The 21313-nt window shown below is 50.2% G+C and overlaps 1 protein-coding gene across 8 annotated transcripts in view; it reads right to left on the minus strand.

Annotated features, from left to right (window-relative positions):
• Positions 1 to 21313, minus strand: part of GRAMD1B (GRAM domain containing 1B) — a 98728-nt gene that overhangs the window by 20241 nt on the left and 57174 nt on the right. For 7 of the 8 annotated variants that reach the window (XM_064397794.1, XM_064397793.1, XM_064397800.1 and 4 more), the window contains 3 exons: positions 16853 to 17063; positions 8983 to 9003; positions 572 to 656 (listed from right to left, as the gene is read on the minus strand). In XM_064397794.1, the coding sequence (XP_064253864.1) occupies positions 572 to 656; positions 8983 to 9003; positions 16853 to 17063 (317 nt within the window). The remainder of the gene's footprint in view (positions 1 to 571; positions 657 to 8982; positions 9004 to 16852; positions 17064 to 21313) is intronic. The other variant, XM_064397795.1, reaches the window with a different exon arrangement.

Below are 21313 nucleotides of genomic sequence, written 5' to 3' on the forward strand. Positions count from 1 at the left end.
GTGCTCCAGGTTTGCTGTCAGTGGCAATGTCTGGAGGTGAAAGGAATGAGGGATTTCTCTTTACAAACTAAGGGCTAGATAAAAGTAGCACTGAGAGATAAAAGAAACAAAGGGAAGGATCCCACTGACTGACGAATGGAAAGAGAGGGATTTGTTTTTCACAGTGGGTCTGCTGATAAATAAAACTGGATATTGAGAGATGAGAGAAACAATGGGAAGAACCAGAAATTCCATAGGAATTCCACTGATTGACACAAGGAAAAGAAAAAAATAAAGGGGGGGGTACACATTAGAAAGGGGTTTGTAGTAGGGAAGTCTGAACCTCTCAAGTACCTCAACCAGTGGGGATAGAGAGAGGGAAATTGGGATAAAAAGGAGACTGCATCCCCTAAAAATTTGACAGATCCCATGGGAAATGCCCCATGGCCTCTCCCTTGATTGGAATAAAGTTCCAGGACTCCTTTATCTCCTTTTTGGCCATCAAGCCCTGGTGTTGAGGATGAATTTAGGAATGAAAACCTGGCTGGGTATGTGTTCTCTCCTCCCCAGAGCCCCCTGGGGCTGCCCTTACCCACGATGAGGCGCTCGGTGTCCGGGAGCTGCTTGAAGAGTTTCCTGAAATCCTCATTGCGCTGCTTGTACGTGGGGCTCAACACCTGCAGAGAAAAAGGGGCTGCTGAGGACAGGGACAGCCAGGACACGGAGTGGGGACAGCAGGGACACCTCGGGGACAGCAGGAGAGGGGAGGCAGAGGCACTGAGGAGCTCCCATCGCAGCTATGGGAGGGTTTGGGCTTTGTGCAGGGAGGGAGAGGAAGAGGAGAGCCCGGCTTGGGAGAGCAATCCAGGCTGGGAAGGCTGGAGAGAGGAGTTCTCTGTGCCTGCACGCTGTCCAAGGTGGGAGCTGGGCTCTGCTTGCAGCAGTCACCTGCCAAATCGCCAGCAATGGGGCAGCTACCCCAGGGAATGGGGGAGCCACACCAGAGAATGGGGATCCAGCACAGAAAATGGGGATTCACATAGAAAATGGGGGATCCAGCACAGAAAATGGGGATTTGGCATAGAAAAGGGGTGATTTACCAATAAAAATGGAGGATTCAGCACAGAAAAGGGGTGATTTACCAATAAAAATGGGTGATTCAGCACATAAAATGGAGATTCAGCAAAGAAAATGGGTATCCGGCATAGAAAATGGGGATCCAGCCCAGAAAATGGGGATCCAGCCCATAAAAGGGGTGATTTACCACCAGAAACGGGGGGTTCAGCACAGAAATATTCACCCCAGAAAACGGGTGATTCGCCCTGGAAAATGGGGGATCCAGCCCTGGAAAATGGGGAATTGAGCCTAGAAAATGGGGATTTACCCAAGAAAACAGGTGATTCAGCACAGAAAATGGGGGATTCAGCACAGAAAAGGGGTGATTTACCACCAAAAATGGGTGATTCAGTGTAAGAATCCGTGTCTTAGTGCAATACAACAATTCAGCAGAGAAAATAGGTTATTTACCCCAGAAAACAGGTGATTCACCCCAGAAAATAGAGGATTCACCCCAGAAAATGGGGGATTCAGCACAGAAAATAGGTGATTTACCTCAGAAAATAGAGGTAAATTCATCCCAGAAAAAGGGTGATTCAGCCCAGAAAATGGGGGACTCATCCCAAAAAATGGGTTATTCGGGCCTGCCAGAGGAGCTTGAGCAACCACTGTCACCAAAAGCTCAGGATTCCCCAGCCCACCCCTGTCCCACCCACATCTCCCAGAGAATCTGCACTGTTCTTTCTGCCACAAACACAGAGAAGAAGCCACCTGGGGTACAACATTTTCCCTCTTTATCCAACAATCCAGAGGCACTGATCTCTTAGGGAAGAAATGTGGGAGTGTTCCAGCAAGGGCCCCAAAATTCTGAGACTAGAGAAGGCAGTTTCTGCTTAAGAATGGTGGTGGAGCCACAGGGGTGGGAGGAATACAGAATTTATTTAGAATTAGCCTCACAGCACTGCCAAAAGCTGTCAGATCACAGCAGATTTGATGCTGGTTGTCAAATCACAGACAACCCCTCGCCCCCAAAAGCATTCCCTGCTCCTCACAGCAGCTCAGTGGAACAGAAACAGAATATTGCAACACTTGCTCCGGCCCCGTGGGCCCAGAGGAAGGGATCTCACTCTGAGTAAAACCTGCCAACCAGCTGATGACAGAAATATGAATTGTACTCACCAAACTCCCAGCCTGAACATCTGGAAAAGATCTTGGTCTGAGATGGGCTCCAGCAGGAGCCCGAGCCCAAGATTTCCAGGAACAAGCAGACAGGATGGGGACAGAGTGGGGGAAAGGGATTATAATCCCTGCAGGGCTGAGATTTGGGCTCAAACTAAAACCTGTCCTAGCAGAGGCTCTGACAGCCCCAGCAGCTCTGCCAGGGTGCAACCAGCTCAGTTTAGAGACACTCACAGCTGGGATTTCATCAGGTCCAGGGCTGGCATTTCCTCCAGAGAAGTCCACAAGTCCCTCCGGGTCCCACCATGGCAGCTCTTGGTCCAGGCAAAGATCCCAGAGGGAGCCACACTCCAGCAGGGAATCCATCTCCTTCCCCAGCCCTGCTCAGCTCCCCAGCTCCGCTCCAGCTCTGCTCCTCCTGCTCCCACTGCTCCCTGTTTATGCCCAGAGCCGACAGAGGTGCAGCCTGGCAGGAGTTCAGCCGGGTTTAGGTGCCTTCCCCTGCTCTCCTGCCCACACCCAGCTCGTCCCAGTTGGCCCCTGAGGATCTCAGCGAGGATTTCCCCTCCAGAGGACTTTTCCCAAAGAGGCTCATCAGGGTGACTGTGCTGCTGGGCTCCCTCTGTGCTCTCCTGCTGCAGCCTCAGCAGCTTCTGGCTGTGGGCATCCCCTGCAGGAGCCCTGGGGGTGTCAGCAGGGCAGCACAAGCCCCAAAAGTCCAGGGCCCCAATGTCCAGGAGTGCTGGCCCCAATCCCACACAGCGACTCACGCGGCTCCCGGGACCCGACAGGAGGCAAACAGCTCCAGCTCAGCTTTCCCCCTCCTTGCAAGCAGAAAAGCAGCGACTCTGCCTCCTCAGTGCCTCAGGCTCTGCCCTGCAGTCCCTCTCTGCTCTCAAAGGCAGCCTCAGTCTCTGTGCTTCTCATGGAAGGGGCGGGCGGGGAAGATCCCAAAATGACTCCACATGCCTGGAGTCACTGGAGCTGGGAGCTCTGGCGGCCAATGCCCGGCAGTAACCCAGCCCTGCCTCCCAGCAGATGTTTCCTGTCATGGAAAGTTGCTGGACAGAGTGTGCTGGGGAGGCTGAGGGGAGCCTGGGACGTGGGCTCCTGTCCCACTCCCTGCTCATGGGCCCCTGTCCCACTCCTGACACTGCTCGGGCTGGCTGTGCTCCCCCAAACACAGGTGGGCTCCTGTTATCTGCCCACACCGACTGGGACAGCAAATATTCCTGATATTCTAATATTTAGGAACACCTGAAAGAGACAATTGGCTGGTGAGGGGCTGGGAACACAAGCCCTGAGAGGAACCCCTGAGGGAGCTGGGGGTGCTCACCTGGAGAAAAGGAGACTCAGGGGTGCCCTCCTCACCCTGCACAGCTCCTGAAAGGTGCCTGTGCTCAGCTGGGCTGGGCTCTGTCTGCAGGCACTGACACAACCAGAGCACACAGCCTCCAGCTGCACCAAGGGAAACACAGGCTGGAGATCAGGAAAAAACTTTTTCCCTGAAAGGTGATAAAGTTCTGGAATGGCTGCCTGGGGAGGTGGTGCAGTCACCATCCCTGGGTGTGTTTAACAAAGCCTGGATGTGGCACTGGGGGCCAGGGTTGAGTTGAGGGGTTGGGCTGGGCTGGACTCAATGGTCTTGAAGGTCTCTTCCTGGTGAGTCTGTGATTCTGTGATTTTGTGTCTTTTCACTGCTCAGGTCAGTTAAAGGAAGAAGAAAAATATTCAGGCAGGTGATAGATAAAAATAAAGGATGTGGCTGGGAGGAACCAGCCATGGGAGGCCCACACAGGCAGAATGTGAGGGGCTGCACCACTCCTGGCTGCATCTCTGAGCCCACTCTTCCCCTCAAAAAAAACAGGATTTTCTTGTATTCATTCATTGGTCAGGTCACTTTGGAAATGAAGGGCTGAATGAAGTCCCTGCAGGTCCAGGAGGCTGCCTGGGCTGCTGGCACTCCCTGTGCCCCTGCCCTGAGTCCCAGCCCCTCCAGCCCCCTGCTCAGGTGCAGGCAGTGCCAGGTCAATGCCCACAGCAGGGCACTGGATCTGCTCAGCTGTGAGCAAACACTGAAATAAACCCCTCATCTTCCAGAGCTGGGCACCCAGACCTCAAAAAGCACCAAGAAGCCACCCCAGCCCCTGCAGAGCTCTGCTCCAGGCCAGGGGGGCAGCCTGCTCACTGACAAGCTCAGTCTGCTCAGCTGCACCCCAAAATCATTGGGGCACAGAGGAGTTTCCATTCAGCACTGCAGCAGTGCTCCCATCTGCACCCCAAGATGAGGGAATGATTTAAAACAAAGCGTTCTGCAGCCTGTGAAGGACAAATTGGCATTACAGCCACCTGCACTGCTTTACTGAATGGCCCCTTGGCTGGAAACTCCAGCAGGGACTGAACAAAAATAAAAACCACCCCCAGCCACCTGTGTTTGCAGAGATGGTGCCAGCAGGGATGGGAAGAGCTGACCTGGAGGCAGCAAACATTAACTGCACTGCAAACACAGAGATGGGACAGGGTGGCACTGCCGAGGTGAGGGAGCTGCTCCCGGGGGAGATGGGGACACAAGGGCCACTCCCTGGGGTGGCATCTCCCTGGGGTGACATCCCTGTTCCACACAAACAAATCCTCCACGGGAAACTCCCAGCAAACAGTGCTGGGGAAAGGGACAGCACAGAGAACACAAAACCTGAGGAATGCCGAGTCTTGGGCAGCACAGAAAACAGGGAGCAGAGATGGCACGAGGCACAGAGGGGGAAGGAAAAGCCCATCCAGTGTTCATGACTGATGGACTTCTGTGATTTACATTGCTCCTGGAATAAACAGGACACGTTTCCTGCTCGTGTGGGAGGGTTCAGACCCCACTGACAGCAGGGGTGTGAAAAACCAGCAAAGAAAGTGGCCACCTGTCCAACAGCATCTCCTCTAAAGCCACTCTGGTTGCTCAGATTTTCCATATTTTTCCTTTTTCTCCCTTTAAAAGTGAATTAAAAGCAAAGGAAGATGCTTCAAATTAATCACTGGGATCTGGGCTGGAAAATGGATCTGAGTTCATCATCACAGGAGTTTGCACTAAAAAATTATTGCTAATTTAGTGCCTCTACAACCCAGCAACTGGTAATCCACACACTGAAAGTCATGGAAAACCTGACAGGATGAAAAGCACCTGAAAGGCAGGGAGTTAACACTGCTCCAGAAATAATCTGATGAAATGGTTACTGGGAGTAAACCATTATGAAATGTTACTGGGAGTTAAAAGATGATTGTGCTGATTTACAGAGAAAAGGGCCCTTCAACAACCTGCTCACTCATCAGGCCTGGATTTTTGCATTAAACTCCATTGCTGCTGGTGAGGGAGGCTCACCTGCCACCCCTGGAAAGGTGTTCCTGATTTTCTCCCCAGAATGAGGCAAAATTCCCCTTTGCCTTTACAGGGAACATTTTACTTTTCCAGCAGCTGAGTTTCCCTTCCTCTGTGGCACCCACGAGGTCTCCAAGAACAGACACAGCACTCTGATTTCTTATCAGCCTTGTGATGTCTGGGTGTTCTTCAGAAGCTCAAGAGCTGCTCAGATTTCCTCACAAAAGCCTCACAACCCACGACAGATCCTCAGCCAGCTGCCCTCACATGCTTTCCCTGCATTTCCCCAAAGGAAAACTCTGGCCTCTCCCCTTTACCTGCCTCCACACTGGCATTTTGGGGCTATTTTTGAGACTCTGATCTCCTGCCAGGCCGAGGGCTGCCCTGTGTACACAGAGGCAGAGCTGCAGGAGCAGGGCTCCTGTCCCTCTCCCTGCAATCCTCAGTGCAGACTTTGCTCTCCCAACACAGGAGGGAAGGGATGGGCTCCTACTGACCTGCCCACACTGACTGGGACAGCAAATATTTCTGATATTCTAATAGTTAGGAACAGCTGAAAGAGATAACTGGTGTCAGTTAAAGGAAGAAGAAAAATATTACGATATTTTTATCAATAGATAAAAATAAAGGAATTCAGAGCAAGGCAGACCTTGGGATGTAAATGCCAAAGTGAAAACCTCATGGATTTAAATCTCACCTCTTCCCTGGTGTCAAGTGAGTTTTCTCTAACTTTTCAAGATCATCTTGTTCATTCTCTTTTCCAGAGCATCCTCTGGACTCTCCTGGTGCTGAATTTAAGAAGCAAGCCTTGCTGCAGAGCAGCAGAATGCTGCAGGATATTGAGACACACAGCCTAATTTGGGAACAGGGAAGCAGAAGGGTTCACAGCCCAAGTGAGGCAGAACGAGGCAGGAAAACCACGACAGATTTGCCAGGCTCAGAATGTCAGGCTCAGTGACACAGAAATGGGGCCCTCTGCCCAAAACCCAGAGAAAATAAGGAAAGAAGGAGAGACATTTTATCCCTGGCAGCAAAGCATCTCCAGTTTGTCTCTCATTTGAATGGCATCTGCTGGGTGACAAGTGTCATCTCCCAAGTGTGGAGTTACTGACACCCCCACGGGCAGAGCAGCTCCTCCTTGGTGTCCTCAGGGAAGCAAAACATAAATTTCCACCTCTCAGAGCACCTCAGGGGTTCAGGGTAAGGCACATCTCTGTTTCAGCAAACAAAACTACAAAGGAGGTTTAGTTTTAAGGCCTGAGTCTGTTTTTAGGAATTATTTTTAAAACAATAAATGAATTAACAATAATTCACCATGCAGACACACAACCCAAAGATGACACTACTGATGGTTAAACCACAAGTGACCAACAGATTTTTCCCCCTAAAAACCACAATATTTCCAAACCAAAGTCTCCAAGTACACAATTCCTCACTAAAGGCACGAGAAGCACCTCAGGGAGTTTTCCTCTTTCCCTTTCCACTGACCTCCTGCTCTTCCACCACAAGGACAAGAACACAAAAAAATTCTGAGTGCATTTATCCCCCAACTGGGCTTCTCTTCTCCATCTCACAGAGCACCTGCACCAGTTTGCATTTGTCCTCTGCAAAGCCAAGCAGAGAAAGCACAACCAGCGAGAGGGGCAGCTCTGCCAAACCAACCATGAGCTCACTTCACCCCTTTCCTCCCACTCCTCCATGGGGCAGGGATGGCAATCCCAAAAAAGCTCAGGAGAACACACAAGGCAGGAGAAGTTGGTGGCATCTCAAGGAAAAAAAATAGAGAAAAAGGAATCCAGGAGAGGAGGAAGGGAAGGTTCCAGCTGGCAAAGAGGAATGCAGTGTTCCAGAGACAAAAGGACCAGTTAAAAGCAGCAAAAAAATGGAGCAAACTGGTGATGCCCTGCAGATCTTTGAGGCCCATGTGCTGTTTTAGGGATTGTTTTTTGGGTGGGTTTGCACAGTGCCTGGCACACAGAAGAGTGTGGAGTTTGCTCTGGCACAGTGGGGTTTGTGTAAAATGAGAGTGGGGGAATGTGGGCAAGGGAACTGGTGAGGTTTCATGGTTCATTTCTAGAGCTGCCCTCAGAGAGGAGAGGAATGGAGGAACCAGAATGATCCAAATGGCAGAAAAATCCTGCCTGGAAGGAGCTGGCAAAGACGGGAAACTCTATCAAGGAGATGCATTAGCAAATTTTTAATGGAAATAACACTGCCAAGTAGGACTGACTGACTTCCTGGAGCCTGTGCCTCATCCATATTTTCACACTGCTGCTTTTATCTGGCCAGAATGTCTCTGCTAACTAGAAAATGGGTTTGTTTTGTTTTGTTTACAAAGGAAAATAATGGGGTGGGGTGGGGAAAACCACAAAAAAAACGCAGCCAGTGCTTACTCTCCGGATGTACTGTCTCTCATGCTGAAAATATATGGAGGAAAAACAAGAGAACAGAAAGATAAGATAGAGAGGACATGAAAACACAAGAGACCCACAGAAGCAGAGCACAGCAAAGCATCATGCAGCAGGGAATGGAGCTCAGCAGCTACAGGCAGAAGCAGTGAGAGCCAAAGTCACCTCTAGCCTGGTGACAGAGTCAGGGCTTGACAGCAGCCAGGTCAGACTGAGGCATCTGCTCACAGTCCTTATCTGCCACTTCTCCACCAGTCTGGCCCACCTTGGTTTGTATTTTATTCTTAAAACAAAACATTCTTATTCTTTTATTCACTGCCTCTGTCGCTCTGTGCCTCTGGGGTCTCCTCCTGCGATGCTGTTCACACCCAGCAGGGTCCTAACTCTGCCTCTCCCCTCTGCAAACCCCACCTCGCCGTTTCAGCCCAAATCCCACATTCTGCTGGCCCCATCCTGCTCTGGATGGCTGCAGGAGGGCAGCAACTGTGGCTGGCCGTGGATGGCTGCTGCATTTGCCTATGGCTACTTCAGAGCCTCCAGGGTGGGGGCCCGACCGTGCAAAGGGGACACCGACCTTGTGCCCAGAGCAGGGCAGAACGAAGGAAAAACACCAAGGCAGAAGCAAAGGGAGGTTGGTGTTTCTCTGGGGTTGGTAGAAAATAATTCCCCTATGGCCCCCAGGCCGCCCTGAGAGATGCAAAGGGTTTGCAGGGTGGCAGCTCTGTTTGTCACCGCTGCCACCACATCCCACGCTGAGGCACCAGAGCTGCAGGATGTGGGGAGCACCACCAGAGTGACCAAAAGGACAAAGCTTCTGCTCTCTGCCTCTGGCATCCCTTTGCTCAGGATGCCAGCCCTCCTTTGCCAGTGCTGAGCCATTTCCAGCTCCTCCTCCTGGAAATGGTCAGAGTGCCCCAGTGCCACTGCAAAGCCCCTTGGCACCTTCCCCCCGCCCAGCCCAGAGCACCCAGGGACAAGAGAAACAGCAGTACTTACATTATACCAACTCTGGCTTTTCTGTAAGGACAAAATAAAAGAGAAGCATTAGTTAGCACAGAGATCTTAGGATCAAAAAGAAAGAGGGACAGAGAAAGCAGGTCCAGTCTGGTTTGGATCATTAGTGAAGTGGAAGTGGGATTAAACAGAAGATTTCAATGGGTTTCACAGCGTGGTCTGACACAGTTATCCCCAGTTACAGGAGCAAGGGACAAATCCAGCAGCAGGAGTCTGGAACAGGAAACAGTTCAGGCCAAGGTGTGCATGTCCACATGCACACACACACAGACATGCTGCCACCTTGTCTGCAGACCAGCAGTGCCAGCCAGCAACAGAGGAGCTCACCATCACCATCATCATCATCACCATCACTGCCAGCCACCTCTTCAGGGCCTTCATTCTTCCACTGGCCCAGTGGTAAAACTCACATTGCCCTGAACAGCCCTCGAAGCACTGCTAAGGGCAGGGACACAGCTTTGCCCACAAAAGGCAAATGTTCCAAGGGTATTTTGAATTTTAAAAGGGAGCCACACACACACAGAGCCAGGAAAAGTGCTGTAGAAAATCGCTAGAGAAGCTAGGCAGGGAAAAAAAAAAGGCTGGGATTTTTTTTTTCAGCATTTCAGCGCACAGTGTTTTGCATCATCTGCACATGTGATTTTTTTTTTTTTCCTCCCATCCTTATCATGGCATTTCAGATGGTTGGAGAGGACAGGCCACACGTCACATTGGAGCACACAAAAGAGCTGGCTCAGCTTGGAAAGTCACGCTTGGCAATTTTCAGCTGGAGGTGAGATTTATCTGCACAGGGAGAGGAGGAAATGAGCTCCCCACTGCAGCCAGGCCGGCTTCCCAACAGCAGGACTCTGAGCTCCTTCAGGACACAGGAATCCCCTTTTTTGGGGGGATTTCCCTCATGGCAGTGAAGCCTGGGGGCACCAGAGCCTTTCCCACGAGGCTGTCCCCTCTCCCAAACCCTTCAGTGGGAGCTGAGGATAACACACAAGGACAGAAGCAACATCTCACTGCCTTTCCTCCTCTGAAGCCATCTTGCTTCTGACCTTGGAGAATTTTCCAGGCTTTGCAGGCAGTTTGGAATAGGAAGGGAAACATTCTGTGCTGTGCCCCGCCACAGAGGCTGCAGGAATTTCACTGGGAATTCCCTGGAATATTCACAGGGACACAGCCACTGCCTGCCCACAAGGACACACAGGCTGTTCTGCCATGGGAAAGGAGAGGAAGTGTTAATGAGGTCAGATTGGAACAGATTTCTGTGAAGAGGCAGGGGCTGCTCTGATCCCACCCCTGGATCTCCCTGCTCCACATTCCCTGTGTCCACTCCAGCCACAAAACCCCACTGGATCCATTTCTGAAGGATCCATTGCAGAGCTCCCAGTCTCTCGTGAAAAGCCCCACAGTAATACAGTACACAGGCTAAAATACAAAAAATTAAAAAGAGGAACACCCCCTTTTTTCCCCCCAGATCCTGGGGAAAGGAGATGAGCTGAGCGACTGAACACAGAGCATGGCTGATATCCCACACTCATTCCTGCAGGCAGAGGAATTTCCTCCTCCTTCCCACTCTCTTCCATACTTGGCCATACCTGATCCATTCATAAAGGATGGGGTTGAAGTCATCCCATCCCTCTCTGCAAGTAGGACGTGGAAAAAAGCCTTATGCAACCCAGTCTGGACTAAAAAAAGAACCAGGGTAATTAATCTGAGCCATGCACACAGCACCTTGTCCTCAGGAGCACAGGCCCTGAGATGGAGTGATTTTCCTGCAGATTTGTTTTGCCATCTGTCTGCCTTAATGAGCAAAAGGCGTAACTCAGAAATTCCTGGGGAAAAAAAAAAAACAACAAACCCTCATAATCAAACTATAATTGGCACACACACACCAGAGGCACTGCTGTCACTGTGCCTTCGAAATCAGGGTGCCCATGCTGAGGTGTCAGCACAGCCCAGCAGGATCTCAGTCCCCTCTGCTGCATTCATTGCAGGAACTAGTTTTTTTTCTTTTCCCTCCTAACATTTGAATTTTCCTGAATCAAGTGTACTCTATAGAGGAGCTCTGCAGGTTCATTTTTAAGCTCTTCCACAGAAATAATTATACTGAGATCCATAATTATACTGATGTCCGTAATTTTACCAACATCCTTAATTATACCAACGCTCCAACCTCAGCTTTTGCCTCCACTAAGTTCAACACACTTGTTCCAAATCCAGACAACCTCAGCCCTTAAATCTCTCTTCTAATTTATCTTTTTTTTTTTTAAACTCATGGAGAGGGAGATGCAAACTGTGAAAATCAAGAGACAGTAAAATGGAGAGGGGGAGGAAAAAAGAAAGAAAAAGGAAAAACATATTCTTACTTTGAGCAGGTTAAGTCTGTCATACTGGAAAAAGAAACCATAAGCATTAGAACTGAAAAGAGAAAATAAATAAGTAACAGAAGGAGGGGGGTGCACACAGACAGGGAGAAGATGGGACAGGTTTGCAGAGATGATGCTACAGGAGCACAGAGCAGAGCTCGTGGTTCCAAGGGGGCTGTAACCAGGAAGAGCTTTGGAGGAACGTGAAAAATGGAATATTTTCTCTAAGCCTTTAATTGTTGCCTTGGAATATCACGATTTAGTGACCTGACATCTGCATGCACTGCCAGGGGAGGTGACACAGGTCACACACCAAACGTGAACTGGTGACTCCAAACAGAGCCTCTGCCTCCCAGCATGGCTGCAGCAGCACCACAGCTCACTCCTTGCTGCTCCCAGGGAACTGAAACCTTTTCACCAAGGGAGTGGCATGCCACAGAGCTCTAGGAGCATCCCTAAATCCCCAAAGTCTCACCTGGGGAAGCAGAGGCACAGAACCAGAGCTCGGAATTCCAGAGCCCTCTCTCCTGTGCTACGCTGCCCAACCAGCTTCTAAATGGCCATCACTCCAGGAAATGGATGGAATTTATTCCCCAAACCCTCACCCCAGCCCCAAATAATCAGAATTTCATTGCCTGCTACCTAAAGGGGCTCTGTCCCACCCAGGGGGAGGGTGGGTGAGAAGACACAGCCAAACTCTTCCCATTGTGGCACACTGGAGGGACAAGGTGCAACAGCCATTAGCTGCAGGAGGGGGAATTCTGCCTGGAGAGGAGGAAAAAGCTGCTCACAAGTGTGGTTAAGCACTGGAGCAGGGCCCTGGCCAGGCTGGGGCATCTCCAGCCTTGGAGGGCTGCAAAATGTGGCTGGACAAGGGTTTGGACCAAGCTGATTTCACCCTGCCTTGAGCAGGGCTTGGGTGAGAGACCCCCTGAGATCCCTCCTGACCTGAACTGTTCTACAGCCCCCAGCACCAAAATTCATATTTTCCCCTAACTTAATATTAATCCTCAGCATTCACCATTAGCTACAGTACAGACATTGGGAAGAATCTGAATGAAACCACATTTATCCTTGGGCAAGAGCAAAATAGTTAAAAAATACATATTTTATCCTTGGCTACTAGAAAAAAGATGGGTTTTTCCTCAGTTTGGAAAGCTGTTCCAGAAAAGCCTAAAGCTGAGTCAGACCATGGCACAGTGGGTGGGGTCAGGGGGGCAAAGAGAGCTCTGGGAAGGATTCCCTCAGGATGCAATTCCAGGGCTTAAAGACATTTGGTGGAGCACTCCAGTGCTTAAAAACTTCTGGTGGAGCACTGCCTCTGCCAGTTCCAGTGCTTAAAATCTCCTGTAGAGCACTCCCTGGGACAATTCCAGTGTTTTAAACTCCTGCTGGAGCACTCCCTGGGACAACCCCAGTGTTTTTAACTCCTGCTGGAGCACTCCAGTGTTTAAAATTCCTGGTGGAGCATCCCTGTGACATTTCCAATACTTAAAACTCCTGCTGGAGCACTCCCTGGGATAATTCCAGTGTTTTTAAACTCCTGATGGATCGCTCCAGTATTTTAAACTCCTGCTGGAGCACTCCCTGGGACAATTCCAGTGTTTTAAACTCCTGCTGGAGCACTCCCTGGGACAATCCCAGTGTTTTTAACTCCTGCTGGAGCACTCCCTGGGACAATTCCAGTATTTTAAACTCCTGCTGGATCACTCCCTGGGACAATTCCAGTGTTTTAAACTCCTGGTGGAGCACTCCCTGGGACAATCCCAGTGTTTTTAACTCCTGCTGGAGCACTCCCTGGGACAATCCCAGTGTTTTTAACTCCTGCTGGAGCACTCCCTGGGACAATCCAGTGTTTTTAACTCCTGGTGGAGCACTCCCTGGGACAATCCCAGTGTTTTTAACTCCTGCTGGAGCACTCCCTGGGACAATCCCAGTGTTTTTAACTCCTGGTGGAGCACTCCCTCTGACGGCAGCGCTGCAGCACGACACAACAGCACAGACAAAAGAGGGCAGGGAGCTCAAGCAGATCTGGCAGCAATTGCACCAACACAGCAGCAAACTCATGGGCTCAAGCTGTTCCACCTCATTAGCCAGACAGGTTGGGAAAGCAAACCATTCTTCCTGCAGGAGATGGGTGGGGAGAGGAGAAGAGGCTGAGAAAGGAGAGTTTGGAATCTTTGCCCTCCAGTTTTTTTGTTGCTGACCTCTCCCTGTGTGAGCAGACAACAGAATTTTCTGTGTGGGGGGAAGCAGGGGGGTTAATGCCTGGAAATTCTTCATTTGTACCAGAGGAAGCACAGAGCAGAGCTCCAGGCTGTTGATCCTCATGGATCCAGCTCAGAATATTCCGTGTGAGCAGGGCAGGAGGCTCTGACAGGCTGCTGGGGTCCTGCCTGGGATCCCTCCCCTCTGAACTCATCCCGGCTCCACTCCCCTCACTTTCTCCAGCTGCCTCACCGTGGTTGGGTTTTTCCCTCTGAGAAGCAGGGGCTGGCTGCAGGCACCTCCCAGCAGCACTGCACACACGTTTTACAAACATCCCTCTGTTCCAGGCTTCTGTCCTCAAACCCTCTGCACCTCCAGCCTGCCCTGGCCCACACACCTCGGCTCACCAGCAATCCTGACAGGACTCTGCTACTGCAGACCCTGCACAGCACTTCTGTCACTCCTCACCTTGAGACTTGAGCCCCACAGTGCTCCTCTGCACAGTTATCCCAGCCACACACACCAAGCACAGGACAATCTGTCCAAAAAAACCACGTCAGGGAGCTCCCAGCAGACACCAGCAAACCATGCAAGGTCAGGCTGGTCACAAGGACCACAACCAAGGGAGGACAGTGAGCCAGCATCGCTCTCTGAGAACCTGCCTAGAAGGAAACCTGAGGCATCCACTGGGGAAAGGCCAAGACAAGGATTCTGTGGATTTTTGTGAAGCCATCCAAGCCATTCTGCTGTCATAAAGTGGAAATGCCAACAGCCTGGCACTTTCTCCAACAACATCCCACCTGTGTTTCTGACTTTTCCACTCTTCTGAGGGCAGCACAGAGCTGTGAGATCAAATCCCAAACGATCTTATCTCCAATTCAAGCACCCACAGAGGGATCTTCCACTTATCACCTCTCAGAGCGAGCCCATGAATTCTCACAATTCATTTGGGACAGGTCTGTTCTACCAGGTTCAAGCTGGGTTCACTTGAAATCACTGATCTTTAATATTTGCATCACACAGCAGAGCGTGCAAGGGCAGTAAGCTGAGATCACTGGCCACAAAAATGCTATTTATCATGAAAAGCAGGGAAGAAGTCATGGAGAACAGCTCTTGTTTCTGAAATCATGGGGGAAGAAGGAAAGAGAAGGGATCGTGGCTCTGTTCAACTCCAGAGGATTTCTCCCTGGCAAAGACAGCAGCTCACTCCAAGGGAGAGGGGAAAGAAGAACTTAAAAGGCTGAAATGATTTGGCAGCAGCTGCAGGGTGTGATGAACAGGCCAGTTCTCAGTCTGTGTGAGCAAATACCAGCGAGATGCCAGTGATGCAAGTGAACCCAGCTTCCAGCTACAGGCACGGGGCTGAGCTCTTGCTGGCATTCTCACAGCCACAGCAGGAGAATGCCTGACTGGGGTCAGCACTCAGCACCACAGGGAGGGTTCCTGAGTGATGAGACAGCTCTACAGTGGGGGACAGGAGAGAAAAAAGAAGGCTTACTTTGGAGAGGCGCTTGTGTGACTTAATCGGAGAGAAAGCATGCAGGAATGAAAAGAGAGAAATTAGGGAAAGAAGAAAAATTACCTCGCAGATCAAGAGAAGGAAAACCCACACACCCCAACAGAGAGCACTGTACCCCCTCTTCCTTGTGGAAAGGAATTAAAGTTCAGCTTTAGCAGTCACTGTGGTGGTAAAAATCTCACTCCCATGACCTTAATTTTGAGGGTCAGAGCGATGCAAATCCTCTCTGTGGTTCCCCTTCCCAAGGAGCCCCTTTCCCTGGGAGCACCCCCAGGGTGGCTCCCAGCACAGCGTGCCCTGCATCCTCCTGCCTCCCACCCCATGGCTTCCTTTTGGGAACACAGTGCTGGCAGGCCCGTGCTGGGGGTGTCAGCAGCACTGGGACGGGGTTTGTAGGTCACTGCGTGCACAGGAAGCCAGGCTGACCTCAAGGGCAACCTCAGAACGCCAATGATTCAGCTTGAAAAACCCTTTTCCCCCCTCTTTTGACTCACAGACTCCCCCCCAGAGTGGTGAGAGATCAGAATGTGGGCCACTGAGTCCTGTTCCCTCTGCTGAGTGGCCACGAAGGGGAGGGGATGAAGATTTCTGGTCTGTGACACAATCCAGCAATAAATTAAACAATTCATTTTGTACAAGCCACCAGAGTTCTGCCCGTGAAATTATTCAGGCTGAAACATCCCACTTCAAAAATCTGGGCAAGCACAAGTGCTCCTGACTGCTGACACATCACTGATCTCAGGGTTACAATCAAAGGTTTGTTTGGTACCCCAGGCTCTCATGTGTGTTATCCCAGGCCCCACTGCTCACACAAAAACCTAGAGCCAAACCTGAAACCCTCTTTCCCTGCACAGCAAAGACAAGGCTGTTTCTAACATGGTCCAAAGACACAAAACCTTCCTGGGGAAAATATCAGCTACCCTGGGCAAGGCAGCCATAACATTGCAGCCATGGAAGGAATGGGCAGAGGGCTGGAGAAGTGATTCTGTGCAATCTGATCTCAGAGGGCCTGGATAGGACTGGGGAAATGCCCAGGCCCATCACAGGGGAAACCTTATTCATCTCATGATCCAGGTGATAAAAAGCAATTGCAACAGCTGGTTTTCAAGGCCTGTTGAAAACCCCTAGTGGAGGAGTGTAGTCATGGTATTTTATGAAAAATCCTTTGCTAGGATTTTTCTCCTATTCTACCTGAGAAGCCTCAGAAAAGAAATGTAAACAATTAACTACCTGATGGCTGAGGAATGTGGTGTGGACATTGTTTACCAACAGGTGCATCTTAGATTGGTCCACGTGAGTTGTTTCTACTTAATAACCAAAGATGCAGCTGTGTCAGACTCTGAGAGTCACGAGCTTTTGTTATTCATTCCATTCCTTGCTTTTCCTTTCCAGCCTTCTCATGAACCCTTTCTCTCTATTCGTTTTTGTATAGTTTTAGATAATATAATATCATAATAAATCAGCCTTCTGAAACATGGAGTCAAGATTCTCATCTCTTCACTCGTCCTGGCACCCTCAAACACAGAAATAGAGGAGTTTTCCCACAGAGCCTCCCAAGGAACAGGACCTCGAGAAAGGTCCTAGAAAGGACCTAGAGAAAGCCGTAACCTCAGAGCTGTGCTGACCTCTGACCAGGTGAAGGACCCCGAGCTAGGAGAACCTTGTGGAAGAGGGAGGGAAACCAGCCAGAGCAGAAGAAGAAGAAGAAGAAGAAGAAGGCAGAGGACAAAGCCCAGCTCCGCGCACGCGGCCGCTGCCCGCCCCTCACCTTGGAGTTCTTGGCCCCGCTGCGGCCTGACTGGGAGGAGCAGCTCCGCTGGACACCCTGCTCCGGCGTGGACGGGGACTTGTCCGAGGAGTGGTCGGAGCCCTTCTCCACCATGGCGTCGCCCGGGGCGTCCTGCGGCGTGGGCGAGCGCGAGCGTTTGCGCAGGATCGGGGAGCAGGCGGGCGTGCTGCGGTTGGAGTTACTGGCGGTACTGCGGGGCAGAGGAAGGCCAAAGAGAGCAGGGTTAGAGTGAAAGGGCTGAGCCCCGACTGTGCAGCGCCCACAGCACCGAGCTGCTTCCTGAACCATCGCCCCCCGTGGATTTAGGCACTTCTCTTTCAGCAGAGACAGAGGAACTGCTGGCAGTGCCTCTCTCCAACCACCCTCCAGGCCCTCAGACCACAGAGCAATGCCCACAAGAAGGAACTCGTTGGCTCCTTGGGGCTCCAGGAGTTTCAAATGGCGATCTGAGCTCAGAAAAATCAAGTGTGTGCTCAAGAATGAGAGAGGTGTCAGCGTGTTCTCAACACAGCCTCGCTCTGCCCCTCCTTTATTAGAGCAGCTCTTCTCAACAGGATGCACAAAAACGGGGTCACACCTTTCAGAAAACACCCCATCAAAGAGCATCAGAAACCCCAGGGCTCTGGGAGGGGAGTCATGATGACATTCAATGCAGCATTTCCTGTACAGAACCATCCTTTCCCACACCAGTTAGAGCTGGGCATGAAAATGGTTTGCTGTGACCCAAAAGCCTTTGTGATTAAAAAAAACCATTAAAAGTTAAGTTCCCTTTTCATACTGGAAAAGGCAAGACCTTTCAGAGTTTTACAGAAATTATGAGAGGAATGGAACTTCTCATTCTCTTTCCTCAGCAAACACCCCAGCACCTAAATCAGCAAGGCAGTAATGTACAAATGAATACAGAACAGGAAAACTCAGATTTCCTCACTGCTCCTTCTCTTTTGATGCCTCTCCTTCCTGCCAGACTCTTCAAAATACCACACACTACACCCATTTTTCCCTCCGTCACTCATTTCCTTCAGGAGTCAAATCTATTTCTGGCCAGCCCAGACATCCTCGAGGCTTTTCCAGCTGCGCTGCTCAAGTCAGCAGGTCACAGAGGAGCCTGGTGCCAGGACTGGATCTGTGCTAACTTCTTCAGGAGCCTGTTATGAGCAACACCAAACAGGCCACATCTGACAGCACAGGCAGCAGGGAAAGGGTGGAGGAATTACAACTGCAAGGGACTGAATTAAAGAAGTTGTTGCAATCAGCCTCTTAAGATTTAAGCCAAATTGCACACGGCAATCACAATGATGCACAGTACTCCAAATGGATCATTTCCTCCCTGAAAATCTAGAGGAGCTGAACACGTGCCTGAGGTTTCATTAATTCCCAGATAAAAACCATATCCATCTCTTCTTACCTCTGAAGATGCCAGAACCATTTTACAAGCATTAGTAAGACACGAGTAGTCAGTGCAACACATTCCCCCAGCAGTTCCCAGGTTTGGCTTGGTTTGGTTTTGGATCAACTGGTCTCGTAAATTCTCCTTTATTTGCTCACTGCTTGTGTCAACACACAAGCGATGAAACTTTCCCTGAGCAGCCTGCAGGAAGCACACAGCCAAGCTGCTTATGCAAACAGGGCCAGAATCAGATTTCCTAGGAGCTGGCACGGGGCAGGAACAGCAGCGTGGAGCTTCCCAGGAGCCCCTGAGAAGATGTTTTCACCCCTAGAAAGTGTGGAATTTCATTTCAGGCTTGGGAAAAATGGGTGTGCAAAATGTTCTGTAGGTAGGAAGGTGGATCGAGTTAAACTCTTCTCTGTTAACTATTTCTGCCCAGTAGGATGAGAAATATAGATATAGAGCAATAAAATCCTGTTCAAATATCACCCAAACCCCAAGGCAGCTCCAGTGCAGAGCAATTCCCCTTGGCCTGGGGCTCTTCACCAGGAGCAATGGCACATCCCCAAGGGAAATATTGTCACATCATCTCGTCCTGTGCCCTCCCTTTTCCTGGACAAGGCACAGGAATATTGAATACTAAACCAGTGTAGCAATAACTGTAGCAATATTCAAGATTGAATCCCCCCAAATAACAACTAAAGCAAAAGACAAATTAAAAAATAGTCTGGATCATTCTCCCAGCAGCTCTCGGAGTTAACCCACAGTTTAGGTATAACATGAAGTAAAATTATCAGGGATTTCTTCATTTACTGAAGTATTAAAAAGCATCAGGTTCCTTCACAGATTTTCTGCTGACCCGGTCAAAATGGGTGTTTCACCTGGTCTGTGCTCCTGCTAAACTCAATTTCAGCAGCCCAGCAGAGCTACATTGGTGACTCCAAGTTCATCAGCAGCAGCCCCAGAGACAGAAAAGGCTCTGAACTGCCACTTTTACAGACTGTAGAAAAGGCAGACTTCTAGTTAAAACCTCCAAATTCTGAGGCTGTGCTGGTCCTGCTTGTTATTGAGGCAACACAAGCTGGTTTGTGTGAGAAGTCCCCAAAAACACAAGGCAGGAATTTGAAGCCACTGTCCCTGACCAGCACATCACTGGCTAAACCTGTCTGAACACATGTACTAATCTTTCCTCTACAGCTCTACAAAACCCGAGTTTACCACACACAACCTCATCCCATTTTCAGTTTGTGTGAGATCAGTTTCACTTTGAGCTTGAGTTTAGAGCAGCTCTGCAAAGACCAAGCCAGATTCAGTCCAGCCTCTGTTTGCTTTCAGTTTGCAGCCATGAGATTTTGCTGCTGCTCAGCTAAAGCTCAGAATGAGCAGCTCAAAACCAGGGTACAGCTGCCATAGCATGCAGGTGAAACTCAAGATGAAAAATGCTGGAAAGTTTGGTGCTATTTTAGTCTTTTTATGGTCTCACAGAGCTCCTCAAGGTGGGTTTTCAGTCACAGCCCAGCATGCCCCAGCACTGCAGCTGCACAGGAGCAGCACCAGCTTGGCTGTTTTAGATCATTTAGGTGCATTCAGATCATTGCTTAGAGCTGGCAATTTTATTTTTGCCCAGCTCACACACTGCCGTAGCCACAATTTTTGGTGCCAGCTCTGCCAAGCACCACCTTGGGCAGATTCTGTCTTTCGAGCTTGTTTTTTGGTTTAAAAAAAATTAAATCCATCCACAAATATCACATTAGATGTGTGTGGATTCTCACCTTTGCGGAAATAAGGGGGAAAAACAACATCAAGGGCTCCTTCTTTGGTCAGTGGCCCAAATATCAAACCCAGGAGGGCTGAATTCCCCCCCTACTCTCTGCTGACTGGGAAAAGTTGAATATTTCTGACATGAAGGACCCCACAGAGAGAGAAAATGACGCGTGTGTGAGCTGATGCCAGCGAGGATGGGCACAGGGCTGCCCCTGCCCCGAGCCCCTCGGAGCTCTCCCTGCTCCTGCTCATTCCCTGGAGTTTGAATCCAGCCCAAGGCACAGCCATGACGAACGCTTTCTGCAGTTGCCATGGCGACCAAGGCCTGCAATTGAACCAGGAATCAACGCCTGAAATGCCAAAACGGCTTGACCCACTTTGAAAATGAAATAATTGTAATAAATAACGCTTTAGAGTCCTAATTGCCCCGAGTGCATTCAGGGCCTCACGTCCCCCTGCGGAGTAGCCTTCAGTAGATGAGACAGATTAAGTGAGGGACAGAACACAAACAAGCCCACCTAAGCAGCAGCCCCTTTGCTCTGAGGTGAAAACCTCTGCACGGAGCATTTGAAAGCACAGAAGGCTGGGTTTGTCTCCTTGGTGTATGTCCTTGCTGTCCCTATAAAGGAAAAAGCTCATCAAAATACCATCAGCAAGCGTGGTGTGGGTGGGAAGGGGCCAAACTCTGCTCAGACGTGGAGAAAAAGCATCAATATCTGCAGCAGTGCAGCAGAGAATCTGCAGCCTGCCAGCATCCTGGAGCTGGAGAGGGATTTTTTAGCAGAAATTGTAGGATAGGACAAGGAGTAATAGATTCAGACTGAAAGAGGGGAAATTTAGGTTGGATAAATGGAAGAAATTGTTTCCTGTGAGGGTGGGGAGGCCCTGGCACAGTGTACCCAGAGAAGCTGCGGCTTCTCCATCCCTGGAAGTCCAAGGATGGGGCTTGGAACAACCTAGGATAGTGGAAGGTGCCCCTGCCCATGGGACAGATGATGTTTAAGGGCCTTTCCAACCCAAACCATTCTGGGATTCTAGAAGCTTTCCTGCAGCTGATGACAAAGAACATTTGGCAATGCACGGACCAGCCCGAGACAGCAGGCAAGAGAGAGAAAGGCCAAATTTCTCCTCCAGCAGAGTATTCCTGTAAGGTCTGAAGCAGGTGATGAACAGAGCTTCACCAAGCAGTCACTTCTGGAAAGGTACTCCACAAGTTAAACCTGGTGTTCTTAAAACCATAAAGGAACTCTTTACAAAGCTTTCATGGAGAACTCCACAAGAAACCTGCC

Source organism: Passer domesticus, chromosome 23 (assembly GCF_036417665.1).
Source record: "Passer domesticus isolate bPasDom1 chromosome 23, bPasDom1.hap1, whole genome shotgun sequence".
In the NCBI taxonomy this organism is placed as follows: domain Eukaryota; kingdom Metazoa; phylum Chordata; class Aves; order Passeriformes; family Passeridae; genus Passer; species Passer domesticus.